This window comes from Canis lupus, chromosome 1, assembly GCF_003254725.2.
Source record: "Canis lupus dingo isolate Sandy chromosome 1, ASM325472v2, whole genome shotgun sequence".
Taxonomy (NCBI): domain Eukaryota; kingdom Metazoa; phylum Chordata; class Mammalia; order Carnivora; family Canidae; genus Canis; species Canis lupus.
Window position 1 is genome coordinate 89,708,036 of NC_064243.1, and position 16,563 is coordinate 89,724,598.

The 16,563-nt window shown below is 48.3% G+C and overlaps 1 protein-coding gene across 11 annotated transcripts in view; it reads left to right on the plus strand.

Annotated features, from left to right (window-relative positions):
• The window catches only part of KANK1 (KN motif and ankyrin repeat domains 1), a 207,706-nt gene that overhangs the window by 172,142 nt on the left and 19,001 nt on the right, over positions 1-16,563 (plus strand). For 7 of the 11 annotated variants that reach the window (XM_049092391.1, XM_025423395.3, XM_049092385.1 and 4 more), the window contains one exon: positions 3,661-6,303. In XM_049092391.1, coding sequence (XP_048948348.1) covers positions 3,661-6,303 — 2,643 coding nt within the window. The other 4 variants (XM_049092418.1, XM_049092412.1, XM_049092414.1 and 1 more) reach the window with 4 other exon arrangements.

Below are 16,563 nucleotides of genomic sequence, written 5' to 3' on the forward strand. Positions count from 1 at the left end.
TCTGCCTTTGGCCCAGGTCATGATGAGGGGTCCTGGGATCCCCGCAGGGAGCCTGCTTCTCTCTTTGCCCGCGTCTCTGTGTCTCTCATGAATAAATAAATACAATCTGTTTCTTGTTTTTAAAGAAGGCATTTTGAAGAGAAATAGATAAAAACAAAAGTTAACCTTTTCTACTGAAAAATGGGTGCGATAACCATGTTAAGAAATACACAGAAAAATCTTGGAGTTTACCAAAATATTGATATTGCCACTAAGTGGGGAAACGTGACATGTTTCCTTCTTTCAATGGCCTGTAGGTGATTTTTCTTTTTTTTTACATATATGAGCGTGGACTGCTGTTGTACTGGGAACAGGTGAGGTTGGTCGAAGACCTTTCCATCAGGGGCACAGGCTCACTGGGGAGAGAACAGGCCGTCACTGGTTCATGGCCAGGGGCCAGACGGCGCGCGCCGCGGACCTGCGGGACTGCGGGGCCCTGCGCCTGGCGCTCGCCTCGGTGGCCCCCGCGCTGCGGAGCTCCCAGGCGGCCGGCGCGCTCTCCCCGCGGGGGGCCGGGGCCGGTGCCGCCCACGCCGAGCCTCTGCGCGCAGGCCTCAAGTCGCGGCTTTATCCGTCCGTCTGCAAGACCCGCACGGAGGCCGCGCCGTTTCCCCGGATCGCGGCTTCCGCTGTCCGTAGGAGAGCAGCGGGCGGCGTCCCGGGGCCGCAGGCACTTCCCCGGGGAGGGCCCGGCCCGCGGCCCCGCGCAGCGCGCACGAACGTCCGACCTCCTTTCACCCGGGGAGACCCGCGGAGGGCGCCCGAGCGGGGGCCGCGGCGCGCGGCGAGCCAGCCGGTGAGGGGCGGGCGGCCCGGAGGCGGGCAGCGGCGGGAGCGGGCGGGAGCGGAGGGCAGCGGGCGGGGAGCGGGCGGGGAGCGGGCGGGTCCGCTGCCGCGGCGCCGGGCCGGTAGGGAGCGCAGCGGGCGCCCGGGGAGGGGTGCGCGGCCGGCGGGGAGCGGCGCGCAGCGGGCGCCGGGTAGGTGAGCTCCGGGAGGCGGTCAGGCCGGCGGGGAGCGGCGCGCACGGGCGCCCGGGAGGAAGGGGGTGCGCCCGGGGGGGGGGCAGTGCGCCCAGCAGGGAGGTGTGCGCCCGGGGGTGGGGGGTGCGCCCAGCAGGTAGCTGTGCGCCTGGGAGGAGGGAGTGCGCCCGGGAGGAAGGGGGTGCGCCCTGGGGGTGTTGCGCCCAGCAGGGAGGTGTGTGCCCGGAGGGGGGATGTGCGCCCTGAGGGGGGTTGCGCCCAAGGGGGGTACACCCAGCAGGGGTGTTTGCGCTCGGGAGGGAGGGGGTGCGCCCTGAGGGGTGTGCGCCCAGCAGGGAGGTGTGCGCCCAGGAGGGGAGGGTCCGCCCAGCAGGGGTGTGTGCGCCCGGGAGGGGGGGTTGCACCGAGTAGGAGTGTGTGCGCCCGGGAAGGGGAGTGCGCCCTCGGTGGGAGGTGTGCGTTCCGGGTGGGGGTGTGCCCGGGGAGGGAGGGCGTGTGCCCCGGAGGAGGGCGGTGTGCGCCCCTGAGGGGGTTGTGGGCCCAGCAGGGAGAGGAGCGCAGAGGTGAGCAGAGGGGGTGGGTGCACGCCGGCCCGGTCTCTGGGCTGAGCGGCCCCGCCCCCATCATCACCCCTCACCCTCACCCCCACCTCGCCTCTGTGGGCTGCAGGAGCCTCGGCTCAATTTTAGAATGGCCAATGGCCGGCTTCGTGGGTCAGATCTGCCTGCTTTTCTTTTTTAACATTTTATTTATTTGTTCATGAGAGACAGAGAGAGGCTGAGACACAGGCAGAGGGAGAAGCAGGCTCCCTGCAGGGATCCATATGCGACTGGATCCCAGGCCCCGAGGGTCACACCCTGAGCCCAAGGCAGACCCTCAACCACTGAGCCACCCAGGCGTCCCAGATATGCCTGCTTTTTGCTTGACACCCGAGCCGGCAGCTTCTCTTTGCTTGTGGAATTTCAGACAGCCCTGGAAACAGGTCCGGCTGCATATTTTGAGTGAACGTGTTGTCCATGTGGAGTTAAAAAGGAAAGAAATAAGGAAGGGAAGACGGGCTGCGTTAGCATGAGCCCCAAGTGTCCGGGTGCCTGCTCGTGGTCAGCTCACCCTTACTTAGGTTAGAAAGTGATTGAGGCTGAGCACCTCGTTCAAATAGAATTCTCTTTCCACGTTTCAGAAATAAAATCAAGTGCCAAACGCGATCGGCAAGAACAGTTTATTATTGTTTTAAATCAGGACACGAAGAACACACCACCTTTTTTACTCTGCTACCTGGCAGTCTTTTTTGTATTTTTCTTTCCAACGTTTCAGAGGAAAGAGGGTGAATAGGAGGCGAAAGGTTTGCTCAGAGCATTCGGGCATTCACACCATCAGGTGTAAATGCTCAGCAGTATTTGGACTGGGAAGAGCAGGCAGGCAGGCAGGCAACCCAAATTGCTTGACAGCAGTCGGGGTGGGGGGAGGTTTACCCCCAGGGTAGGAACAGGGGTACAAATGGCTTGCATTTTCACTCCTTGCTTTTGGGTCCTTTCCATAACTCAAAAAATGCAGAGCTTGTTATTAGGACTCTAGGGAAACACATTACTTAATCCTGCAATTTAAACAAACAAAAACGGCCTCGCTTTTCAGTTTGAAATGCACAGCTCAGGTCAGGAGCAAGGTCTGTGCCCTGAAAAGTTCCTGCGTTTCCTCTTCTAAATGTTTGGTTTAGCCAGAAGTAGCATTTACTGAATGCCACATGATCCAGTGTTTGGCATATAGGTTTGCTTTTATTTTCATTCTCTCTTGCATCTGCTTGGATGTGTTACAAATACAAAACGAGGTATTCTCGGGATAGCGAATGTTTTATCCCAAAGAAGTCAAAGAGGAGGAAACTTTTTCTCTGGTTGGGGCAGGGTTTTGGTGGCGGTGGTGGTTTTAAAGGGGAAGACACTAAATAGAGTTGAGGTCTGTCCTCCGACTGTGTTCTTGCACCCATGCTGCTAGACTTCATCACTCACTGTCCTGTGTCCCGGATCTCTCAGCAAGGAAGGGTGGGGGGGGGGCGTCAGAGCAAATCATACTCTTGTGGAGGTGTTCAAGTACAGGGGTGCACTCGCTATTTAGAAAGTCTGCAAAAGAGCAATGCTGTAAGAACTTACATCCCGGGCTTCCTGGATCTGCACCGATTTGGTCCGTTATCATGACTTTTCACTTCTTTGTGCCTCAGAATTTACTTTCTAAAATAGGCGTCTTAAGGACTGCTCTCTCTCCTTCAGTGGACTGTAGACAAGAAAAGAAATGATCTACTTGAAATGCTTTCAAGTCTTTTCAGTGCATTCTTTTCAAAAAGAAAGTGTTTAGTAAGGACTTCATACACGCTTGGCCCTTTAAAAACCACTGTCTCATTATATTCTTGTAACAACCTTATGAGGTAAATACTTGTATTGCCATTTTTACTCAGGGAGAAACTGAAGTTCCAAGGGCTTTATTAACTTACTCACCCAGCTGTTAAGAGTGTAGATCCAGGATTAGAAGAGAAAGAAGTCCGTCAACTCTTAAAGCATGCTAGCTTGCCACGCTGCAGCATACACAGAGAGTAGTTTTTAATCATCGAGCGTCTCACATGAATTATAATCTTCTCTTCTCGCTCTCCTAGGAAAAGCAGAGGATGTTCTGAACGGAGATCATGACAAGGAACAGAAAGATCCTTATTTTGTGGAGACCCCCTACGGTTATCAACTAGACTTGGATTTCCTCAAGTACGTGGATGACATACAGAAAGGAAACACCATCAAAAAACTGAACATCCCGAAGAGGCGGAAGCCATCTGTGCCATGCCCGGAAAGCCGGGCCACGACCGGTCAGCAAGGTGTGTGGACTTCTACTGAGTCCCTCTCATCCTCCAACAGTGATGACAACAAGCAGTGCCCCCACTTCCTCCTAGCCAGAAGCCAAGTGACGTCGACTCCAGTCCCAAGGCCGCCTGCCCCCCTGGAGACCTCACCCACTTTTCTCACCATCCCAGAAAGTCGACAGCTGCCACCACCCTCCCCACAGCTCCCAAAGCACAACCTTCATGTCACCAAGACACTGATGGAGACGCGGAGAAGACTGGAACAGGAGAGAGTCACCATGCAGGTGGCACCGGGTGAGTTCCGAAGGCCCAGGCTGGCCAGTTTTGGAGGCATGGGCTCTACGAGCTCGTTGTCTTCCTTTCTGGGTTCAGGAAACCACAATCCTGCCATGCACCAACTTCAGAATGGATACCAAGGCAACGGGGATTATGGGGGCTATGTCCCAGCTACTGCCACCACCTCCTCCATGGGGAGCTCCATCCGCCACAGCCCCCTGAGCTCAGGGATCTCCACCCCCGTGACCAACGTGAGCCCCATGCACCTGCAGCACATCCGCGAGCAGATGGCCGTGGCCCTGAAACGCCTGAAGGAACTCGAGGAGCAGGTGCGCACCATCCCCGTGCTCCAGGTGAAGATCTCCGTGCTGCAAGAGGAGAAAAGACAGTTGGCCTCACAGCTGAAAAACCAGAGAGCCACAGCCCAGAACGACGCCTGTGGTGTGAGGAAGCGGTCCTACAGCGCCGGGAACGCGTCCCAGCTGGAACAGCTCTCCAGGGCCCGGCGCAGCGGCGGCGAACTGTACATCGACTACGAGGAGGAGGAGATGGAGAGCGTGGAGCAGAGCGCGCAGAGCATCCGGGAGTTCCGGCAGCTGGCGGCCGACATGCAGGCCCTGGAGCGGAAGATCCAGGACAGCGGCTGCCAGCCCGCCCCCGAGGGCCGGTCCGTGGCTGTGGGCGCCGACGACACCATGGACAGCGTGGTCGTGTACCGCAGGGCCGCCGGGTCCCGGCGGGACGCCGCCGTGGGGACGGCCACCGAGATGAGGAGTTGTGCCATCAGCGTGACCGAGGCCATGCTGGGAGTGACCACCGAGGCCGACAAAGAAATAGAGCTACAGCAGCAGACCATCGAAGCCTTGAAGGAAAAGATCTACCGCCTGGAAGTTCAACTTAAGGAAACCACGCATGACCGCGAGATGACTAAACTGAAGCAAGAGCTGCAGGCCGCCGGATCGAGGAAGAAGGTGGACAAGGCCGTGATGGCCCAGCCGCTGGTTGGCGACAAGATGGTGGAGGCCGTGGTGCCCACGAGGGACCAGATGGCAGGCCATCACCTGGACGTGGTGGACGCGTGTGTCGGGACCTCGGTGCAGACACACAGCGTGGGCGTCTCCTGCCAGCCCAGCCGGGAGAGTAGGCTCGCTGGGCCCGAGCTGCCCATGAATTGCTGGATCGTTAAGGAACGCGTGGACGTCCGTGACCAGTGCACCAGCCGATCCGTGGAGATGTGTGACAAGAGCGTGGGCGTGGAAACCAGCGTCTGTGAGACAGGCAGCAACACAGAGGAGTCTGTGAATGACCTCTCGCTCCTCAAGACCAACCTGAATCTCAAAGAAGTGCGGTCCATTGGTTGCGGAGACTGTTCTGTTGACGTGACGGTTTGTCCCCCCAAGGAGTGTACCTCCCGCAGCGTGAACACGGAGGCTATAAGCCAGGTAGACGCTGCTGTCACGGCAGTGCCTCAGACCGCAAGCCAGCACACCAGCACAGTCCTGGGACAGGTGAACCAGGCCACCAACACTGAGGTGGCCACCCTTGTGGAATCTTGCACCAACACTTCCGTCAGCACTTTGGACAAGCAGACCAGCACCCAGATGGTGGAGACGCGGACGGTGGCTATAGGAGAAGGCCGGGTTAAGGATGTCAACTCCTCCGCCAAGATGCGGTCCGTTGGGGTTGGAACAGTGCTCTCTGGCAGTGCTGGGTTTGACAGGCCATCGGCTGTGAAGACCAAAGAGTCGGGCGTGGGGCAGATAAATATTAACGACAACTATCTGGTTGGTCTCAAGATGAGGACCATAGCTTGTGGTCCTCCCCAGTTGACCTTGGGGTTGGCAGCCACCAGGAGGAGTGTAGGTGTTGGGGATGAACCTGTTGGCGAGTTCATGGAGAGCCCCCAGCCGCAGGCTCCTCCTGGAATGATGACCGGCTTGGATCACTACATTGAGCGCGTCCAGAAGTTGCTGGCAGAGCAGCAGATGCTGCTGGCGGAGAACTACAGTGAGCTGGCAGAGGCCTTTGGGGAGCCGCACTCGCAGATTGGCTCTCTGAACTCACAGCTCATTAGCACCCTGTCCTCAATCAACTCTGTCATGAAGTCTGCGAGTACGGAGGAACTGAGGAACCCGGACTTCCCCAAGATGAGTCTGGGTAAAGTCACAGGTAGGTGGCTAAAGGTGGCTTTACCCCTCCTGGGCATGAGGAGAGGTGGGGATAATGTACTTCCAGGAGGTAGGGTTTTTTGTTTGTTTTTGTTTTTTTTACCTGTTGGAACCATGTTTTGGAACCCTGGAGGAAGCTTCAGAATGGTAGTGCGTAGAGTGAACACCAAGGACCGAAACCTGTAAGCAGCTCTGCTGATTGCCATTGTCTGATGGTGTCGCTGGGCTCTGGCTGAGGACAGTGGCCAGGAGCAGAAAAGCACACGCTTGGGTTGGCCGGCCTGCTGGCTTGCTGCAATGTCTTCTCGTTACGTCCTTGCTCGTTTTGCACAGGACAGCCTGGGAAAGTCCCACCGTGTTTGTTACCATAGTTACCAGTACTTGATCACTAAAAAATTCTGGCATAAAACATTCTTAATTAAGGCTTTGACGAAGGGGGAGGTATTCCATTAATTCATGTGTTAATTTAGCAAACACTGATTGTCTTCCTGCCGTGTTCCAGGCATAAGGCCTAGGCTTCTGTCCTCACGGGGCTCACATTCCAGTGAAGGCACAGGCAATGAACAGTAGACCTGAAATGTGTCAGGAGGTAACACGTGCCATGAAGAAAAGAACTCTGGTTATAGGGAGAGTGACTGGTGATGGTCAGGGTGGGGGCTTCTGGAGAGATGGGGTGGTCCAGAAAGGCTTCTCTGATGAGGACCTCCAGAGCCAGAGAAGGGAGCCTTTCCCACGGTTCATTTTGATAGGTGCTTAACATTTTTGTCTCTCTTCCTTTACTCATTGGGATTCGGGCTCACCCCCCACCCCACCCTTTTCTTTAAACTGAAACTAATTGAGAAATTACCCTGAAAGATTTTACAGCATATAATATTTCCCCACTGGCCTTGTTAAAATGACTTCCCTTTGCATGATGTGTCCCTAAGTGGTCATCATGTCATCCTAGGACAGGGCTCTGTTTCTGGCTCTCCAGCTCTCTCAAACCAGCATGGCCTGGAGAGGGGAAAGCCCCCCTTTTCTATACCTTTTGTAAAATGGGAATTCGAAGGGCACCCACCCTTGTCATTGTGCTCACCACTGACATGCAGGGAGCTCAGGATAGGCCCTCGTAGTCATTGGTGGTGGTGCTCATAGCGCATTGCCTGTGGCTTCTTTTGTTGACAACCAAACTATTGTTGAGGTTTGGGAAGCTACCAGAAACACACTCTCCGCTCTGACCAAATGCCTCAGGTAAAATGAATGTCAGTGGTTCACATGATTTGTATAGTGCATACCGAATTAAATTTGATGTGAAAAGGTGTAGTTTATAGGCTGGTTAGCAAACCCCTAACAAAAATGTTAAATTCCCTCTTTCCATTTACAGTCAAAAAGGTAATGGTGAAAATAGACCAAAATTGATTATTCTTCTATCTTCCCAGGTTTCTACTTCCACACCTGAATCGTTACTAGTTTTTAGTAGACATGCTGTAGAGCCGATAGCTTGTCGTAGATGAAAAAAATGAGTGAGCCGATGTGTGTGTGTGTGTGGGGGGGGGGGTTGCCTTTTAAAGAATCAAATCCAGTAAATATACAGAGGGGTTGTGGAACCTGCTTCTCCCTCTGCCTGAGTCTCTCTCTCTCTCTCTCTCTCTCTCTCTCTGTGTCTCTCATGAATAAATAAAATCTTTAAATACACACACACACACACACAGAGGTCATTTTTTAGGATAAATAGGGTTACAATGACATGTGGACTGAGGCAGAGTCCTGAGTAACTAATAACATGTCTGTTTCCACTTCTTTTTAAAAATCATGATGTCAGATGTGAAGTCAAAATAAAACTCTTAAATATCCTCAGACACAGATGGCACAGTGGATCAGCCACTAGAAGAACGTTTTCCTGCCGGCTTCCTCCCTCCTCCCCAAACTGGGGTTTCTGTTTCACATTCCTACCAAAAATATTTAGCTGTACCCTTGCCGTCATCTGCCTGACACCCTGAGCATCAGGAACAGGGAGCGGGTTTTGTCTGGCTGCATCGCAGTACCTTGTGGTCTGTTTCCAGGCACACTGACGTTCCAGACATTGCTGTTTCGATCTGATGCTGCAAAGGAACATCTAATTAATCTGCTAGAATCTATGAGACCTGCATAAATATTTTCAATAGCATTTATTTGGTCGTGGTGGAAGCTTCCTCTCGGAGCACACAAGAATGATTTTGAAGTATTTCTGCAATTCACATTTGTATTCTAAGTTTTTTAAAAAGTGGTTTTACTTATTTATTTGAGAGGGAGCACATGCAGAGGATGGGGTAGAGGGAGAAGCAGACTCCCTGCTAAGCAGGGATTCCCCCCACCACCACCAGTGCAGGGCTCGATCCCCAGGACCCTAGATTATGACCTGAGCCAAAGGCAAACATTTCACCGACTGAGCCACCCAGGTGCCCCTGTATTCATTCTAAAGTTCTCATGAAGAAGGAGTTAGGTTTGGGCCTTCACCCAGAGCATTAAACTTTCATTACTTGGTGGTGGTTATATGGACCGAACATTAAAGCAGCTCGATCTAGTAGAGATTTTCAACACTTGGAAGCTGGGAAGAATGAAGGTGTGTCACAATGCACTGGGGCTTACTGGTGGCTCCATACAATGTGGAATATTGTTCCCACAGTCTAGAATACACTCCAAAAGGCACGTAGACCATGAACATATTCTTCCCCAAATGAAACGATGTGGAATTAGAGTTTAACGTCACAGAAGAGCATATAAATGATCACTTTCGGGAACCTGGTGTTTTTAAAAGTTAGGTTTGGGCTCTGAAGCCAGACATTCTGGGTTCAGATTCTCTCTCTGCCAGTAGGACAAGTTGTCTTTGTTCCTTCCTAGGGTGGAAGTAAAGATTTAATGAGTCAGTATGAGTAAAGCATTTGTAATAGTCTGCAGTGCAGAGCGTAGATGCTCAAGAAATGCTGGCTGTCATTGCTGTTACTGTTTTTAGTACTTCCAGAAATGGAAATGTAGATATAGAACAAATTGCCAAAGATTGGACAGATGGTCTTTTATTTTTAATCTAAATGTTTATCTTCATAATTCTGGCTGTCACCTTTCCCTCTCAATTTATTATGCCTCCCCTACTAATAGTTTTATCAAGATAAAGAAAAATATTGGTAAAAATGGGAAAACACAAAGTAAGTAAATTTTCAGTTCTGAGTCAGAGTCTGTATAAAAGCTAAAAACAAAGCTTACATTGAATTACCTGTATTTGTGCCCAATCCAGAGACTTTTCCTCAATTTTTCTAGGTTGGAGATTTAGGGGCATTGCCTTTTTAAATTTTTTTTAAAGTAGGCTTCACTCTTGGGGTGTGGCTCAGTTGACTAAGCCTCTGACTCTTGATCTCAGCTCAGGTCTTGATCTCAGGGTCCTGAGTTCAAGCCCTGCGTGCCTAGCATGCAACATACTTTTAGGAAAAAAAAGTTGGAAACTTAACCAACTGAGCCACCTGGGCACCCTAAGAAGTGTCCCTTTTTCATGGGCAAAAGAGGTTTTTTGTTGTAGCACTGTAATGCCTAGCACTCTGATTCAGTTTCTTTTCTTTTCTTTTTTTTTTTTTAAGATTTATTTATTTATTTATGATAGACGTAGAGAGAGAGAGGGGCAGAGACAGGAGGAGGGAGAAGTAGGCTCCATGCCAGGAGCCCGACGTAGGACTCGATCCCGGGACTCCAGGATTGCGCCCTGGGCCAAAGGCAGGCGCTAAACTGCTGAGCCACCCAGGGATCCCTCCGATTCAGCTTCTTAAAATTGTAACTGGATTATGTGCTTGTAACAATTTAATGGTTCAGAAGAGCATAAAGAGTGAAAGCCTCCCTCGTGGTCTCTTGGGGTAACCTCTTGTGTGTTTGGTGTATACGTGTGTGTGCATGTGGCTCTATTTTAGGGATCTAATCTCTTTTTAACATAAGTTGAATCATACATATTCTTTCTATGTATTTTTCACATGACCAAAGATGCTCTATACTTTTTTTCCAAAACATATCTTTTTTAAAATTCGAATTCCAGGATCGTTAACATACAATGTTATATTTATTTCAGGTGCACACTATAGTGATTCAACAGTTCTATAATTATTCAGTACTCAGTGTATTTTTAATTTCCTTCAAATATTTCACCCATCCTCCCTCCCCCACATAACCATCGGGTTTCTGTATTTAGTCTCTTGTTTTCTTTGTTCATTTGTTTCTTAAATTCCACATGTGAGTGAAATCATACACTATTTGTGTTTCTGAGACTGATTTCACTTAGCATTATACTCTCTAGCTCCATCCATGTTGTTGCAAATGGCAAGATGTCATTCTTTTTTATGGCTAAATAATATTCTAATATCACATCTTTATCCATTCATCAGTCAAGGGACCCTTGGGCCACTTCTATGGTTTGGCTATTGCTGATAATGCTGCAGTAAACATCAAGGTGCATATATCCATAGAGCACTTCTTGATTCCTCGTGGTATGAGTTTCCTGTACTTAATATTTTCTTTTATGGAATTACAAAGTTGAGGGGGCGTGCAGCCCAGGTAGCTCAGCGGTTTAGCACCGCCTTCAGCCCAGGGCATGATCCTGGAGACTGGCGATCGAGTCCCACGTCGGGCTCCCTGCATGGAGCCTGCTTCTCCCTCTGCCTGTGTCTCTGCCTCTCTCTCTCTCTCTGTCTCTCATGAATGAATAAATAAAATCTTTAAAAAAGAAGTTGAGAGGAAATAAGTTTCTATTCTCATACAAACCTTAGGAAAAAATGTTTATTCTTCCTGTAAAGCAGTTGGATTGTTTTGGTTTGAGGAGTGAATTACTAAATTAATATTTCTTTCTTTCTTTTTTCCTTTTTCCCTCTGGAGAGAGAAAAATCCTAAATGAATGACTTGCACTTATCCTAATACTATATAACTCTCTCTGAACAAATGCAAACAAAACTATCTGTAACAATGTAACTTAACTGCCACAATTTATAGAAAATTAATCTCTTATACTCAGAACTGCTTTTTAGATAAGCTTCCATATTTGCACCCTCAGTTATCTTGGGTTTGTAAATAAATAAATAACAGATAGATGATAGATAGATAGATAGATAGATAGATAGATAGATAGATAGATATAGAATGAATTGAAGTCCTTCCCGTAACTCTGAAAGCGATTTGGTAGACAGAGATCTGAGCCAAAGCAGAATCAGGAAAATAAAGTCATTTTAGAAACATCCTTTCTAGTGATTTTTCTCTCAGCTCAAATAATATACCATTTACTTGTCCTAGGACTTGAAGGTTTTTTCATTACAATTTTTTTAAATACATGCTGCAAGAGCATGCTATAATCCAAACAAAATGCTTCTGAAACCTTGTGTGATGGAGGGGAGAGCCTGCTGACCCAGAAGTAGCTGCTCAGGAACTTGCAATGTTGGTGGAAAGAGAACGAGTCGGGGGTCCCGTGTCCTCCTGTGTCATGAGAAGTTTGGATTCCCCATTTCTTGCTTGAAGCCCTTTCAGCAGAATTACTCTCCAAAAGTAGCTCTTTACTAGGCTGCCCATCAGATTCATCTAAGAAGGTTTTTTTTTCTAAAATTCATGGGTTTTCTGCCTCCCCTCTCACACCCTCCACCATCACCACTACCTGGTAGGCACACCCAGGCCCTGTTACAGGGCAAATTGTTGGAATAAACCACCTTAGAGCAAGGCCTCTTAATCTGGGGGCCATTGCTTCATGAACGGTTTTGTGCTAACAATTTTTGTGAAGACATAGAATAATTATCACCAGATTCTCAAAAGAGGTAGCTGACACTCTGAAAAATTGAAATTGCTGATCTGTGTGGGACATCTGGGACAAACCTTGGGGAAATGTGCCCCCGCCCAAAGCAAAATCTTTTGCAAGGGTTTAAAATCTGTCCACCACCTTTGTGAATCATCAGTGGACACATGTTTGAAAATCTTACTCTTGGGCAGCCTGGGTGGCTCAGTGGTTTAGCACCACCTTCAGCCCGGGGCGTGATCCTGGAGACTCGGGATCGAATCCTACATCGGGCTCCCTGCATGGAGCCTGCCTCTCTCTCTCTCTCTCTCTGTCTCTCATGAATAAATAAAATCTTTTTTAAAAAAGAAAATCTTGCTCTTAAAAACCGATGCTTTATTGGTTTAATAATTTTTTTAAAGATTTATTTATTTATTCAGAGAGAGAGAGAAAGGCAGAGACACAGGCAGAGGGAGAAGCAGGCTCCGTGCAGGAAGCCCGATGTGGGACTCGATCCCGGGTCTCCAGGAACACACCCCAGGCTGCAGGAGGCGCCAAACCGCTGCACCACCGGGGCTGCCCTGCTTTATTGGTTTAAATGGATATTGGTGACATGGACATGCAACTCTGGAAAGAGATGCAAGTTTACTTTGACATATATTCTGAATCCTAGAGCATACCCTTCGTTTCTGGCTAAAGCATAGAGATGGATCGTTTTTTTTTTTTTTTTTTTTTTTTTGAGATGGATCGTTTTTAAGAGCTGAAGTGAGTTCTTGGATGTGCCGTCATAAAGGACGTAGTGAATTTGTTGATATTGGACAGTGGCCACAACTGTTTATTCCTCCTCCAAGTAGCTAGTCATTCATATCTCAGTAAAGATTTTTTTTTTTTTTTTTAAGATTTATTTATGAGAGAGAGAGAGCAGGAGCAGAGGGAAAGGGACTAGCAGATTCTGGGCTGAGCGCCAAGCCGGACACAGAGCTTGATGTCAAGACCCTGAGATCATGACTTGAGCTGAACCAAGAGTCTGACATGACACTTAACGGATTGACCCACGTGCCCCTCAGTAAAGATATGTACACTTTGCTCTGTCCCCTTCTCTGTTCAGGTCAGTTGATAGCTACCCATTCACTGTCAAGTCTGTGCAAAGTGTGGTACTGCAACACAGATCTTACAGGGTCTGTGCTTTGAAGAACTTGCAATCCAGTTAGACCAATCCAAGCCAAGACACTGTATACCAGAAATATGAACGATAACCTGTGGCAGCATGTGTTAGCCACCAAATAATGTGCAAATAGAAAGTGCTCCAAGAGTTCAGCTGCAGCCAGGCCCCCTGAGGTCTAGGGAGGAGATGAAGTTCTTACCTGTATTTGGAAGTACACCCATGCTTAACTTTAGTCAATGCAGCCTGTCTGTGTGGCTTTTTTGGGTCACGTCTTGGGATGACATGTCATTAAATGTAGGTGGGGTTGTGGTGAAGGAAAACCTGATTCTTCATCCACTCTAGCATTTTAATTTCTAAGTACCCACTTTTAGATACATTCATGACAGCTGTCTGGAATGTTCCCAGGAAAAGATTAAAATGGCCCTAGAAATTATTAAACTGCAGCTCTCACCCTTGAAACTCTCCCGTTCAAGTTGACTGTATTGGGCCACATCCCTTGGCCTTTCGGACAGTTTTCTGAATGTTGAGCCTTGAGTCAGAATACGATTGCCCTCCATCAAAGGCATACCTTCTCCCACAGGTGGTACGTACCAAAGAAGCAGGTGATCTTTCCTGAATAATCTCTCCTATCTGTTCCCCAAGCCAGTATGTGGGCTGAAAAGCGTGAATTTGTGCTCAAGCCGTTTTCTTTTTGGAAAAACTAGATGTGTTCAGATTCCTTTGAATTCTTAGTTTTACTTGGGGAAAATACCTAAGTGATTGCATGGCCGCCATAATGAATCCAAAATTTCAGGTCTACTTCTTGACAAATTAGCTACATGTTCCTTAAAAATCAGACCAGAATGTCAAGCTGCAGTTTTGACAAAATATGTGTTTAGGGGATCCCTGGCTGGCTCAGCAGTTTAGCACCTGCCTTCGGCCCAGGACGTGATTGAGTCCTGCATCGGGCTCCCTGCATGGAGCCTGCTTCTCCCTCTGCCTGTGTCTCTGCCTCTCCCTCTCTGTGTCTCATGAATAAATAAAATCTTTTTTTAAAAAATGTCTTTAGTTAGCTGGCCACAGTGTTCGTAGTTGTGCTTTCAGAAAGCACTTGGCTGGGGGGGCACTGGAGTGGCTCAGTGAAGTGTCTGCCTTTGGCTCAGGTCATGATCTCAGGGTCCTGGGATCAAGCTCCACGTTGGGATCCCTGCTTATTGAAGAGTCTGCTGCTCCCTCTGCCCCTATCCCCATTTGTGCTCATTTTCTCTTTTGCTCACTCTCGAATAAATTCTGTCTGCACAAGATGAAAATTCATACTTTTTCCTTTTATACCAAATTTAGTTGCCCAGTGGCCTCCTGTGTCAGCCAGTAATGGTATTTTTATGAATCCAAGCTATTTCTGGAAGGGAATAAATGTGTGTGGCTCTTTTCTTTTTTAGCTATTTTGTAACAAAGGACAAGTGTTCGAGTAAAATCTTGAAAAAAGAAATAAAAGTATGGGTTGGCATGAAAGAAGAGTTGGAATATGTGAACAGAGCAATTTTTAAAAGCCATTTTTTAAAATCCATTTTCCAACAAGTATAGATACACATTGTTGTATTCCAAGAACTAATACAAATTGTAGGTGGAGAAGCGTCACAGAGGAAACTGGAGAGGATGATCTTGTTAAAAAATACTTTTCCAGTTCTATTTTCCATTGAAGGCTTTTTCTTATAAAAATTGTTTGCTTTTGGGGACACCTGGGTGGCTTAGTGGTCGAGCATCTGCCTTTGGCTCAGGTCATGATCCCGGGGTCCTGGGATCAAGTCCTGCATCAGGACTTCTTCTCTGCCGCTTCTTCCTCTGCCTATGTCTCTGCCTTTCTCTTTCTTTCTCTCTCTCTCTCTGTCTCTCCTGAATAAATAAAATCTTTAAAAAACAAAAATAGTTTGCTTTTAACATTTCTAAATGTTGCATTCTAAATGTTTTCAAATCAGGAACGTACACAAAGTTTTCACTTTGACAAAGTGACTTATTTTTCATTATAGTTTGCCTTAGCTAGTATAATTATCCATATATTAAATGCTACGGTGTACTTTAGAATTAGAACAAATGCTTCCAGGTGCTCTTATTTTCCAGAGATTCCTGTGACTCACTCTCTTTTAGTTATTACTAATCTGGTCAACTTGTAAAATGAGGTCCATACTTTATTGGCATTTATGGTCATGATAAGTTGTAAGACCAAAGCGCCGCTGTCCCCACTCCCCTGTTCCCGGGCTCCCCAGCAGTGACTGAGCTTGGAGCATCTAGGCCCAGAGTACTGGAATTCTGCAGGTATTCTGTGGCTACTTCTGTTTTACCCATGTCGTTTGGGATAGCATTTACTAGTAGTCTTGGACTTCTACCCTTACTGATCCAGGCCTGTTAACTAAACTCCAGTAATTCCTAAGAATTCATATGGTCCAAGTTGATGGATTGAAACCAAAGGGAAGTCTAAACTCTGCTTTTCAGCAGTCAAGTTTGTTTGTTTTAATTAAGTAAGCTCTGGGCCCAACATGGGGCTCAAACTCATGACCTTGAGATCAAGAGTTGCATGCTGTACTGCTGACTGAGCCAGCCAGGCACCCCTCAGCAGGTTTTATATTCCTTAATTTAATTCAGGGGTTCTCAATTCTGGCTGCACCTTAGAATGACTTGAGCTCTTTGCGTACTAACCCTTAGGCCCGCCTACAGAGAGAGTCCATCATATCTGTATTTTGAAGAGCCCTACCCCCCAGGCTTGTTGATCCTAAAGTACAGCCAGGGTCGAGACCATTGGGATTTTGTGGTTGACCTCTTTATTTTGGTTTTCTTGTGGTTTTCCTGTGTTTGAAGTGAACACAACTATCATCTGCCAGTCTTGTGCTGGTGCATGTGTCACTGATGTGTCCTGTCTAACTTTGATGGGTCCTTATCAAGTTCAGACGGTTTATGGGCCATTCGAGAGCAACTAGAGTTTCAGCCCCATCTGAAAAATATTTTCTGGCAATAAAAGTGCCACATTCCCTTTGGACCCAGTGAATGAGGACTAGTTTAATGTTTAACATTGTTCTTTGACTTGCTAGTTAGTCTCAACAGAACCCTGGTGACATTGCATCGAATTACATAGGCACTTATGGAAGGCTTTCCATTCCTCAGCACTGAAGAGGCAGCCAACTAAGTAAGGCCTTAGCACAAGGGACTCCAGGAGCTTATGTTCTGTTTTGTTTTGTTTTGTTTTAAGATTTTATTTATTTGAGAGACAAAGAGATAGCAAGAGAGAGCAGGAGTAGAGGGAAAAGCAGGCTCCCCACTGAGCAGAGACCCCCCACACACACACTCACCCCCATCCCCAGTCCCACTCCCACCCCCGA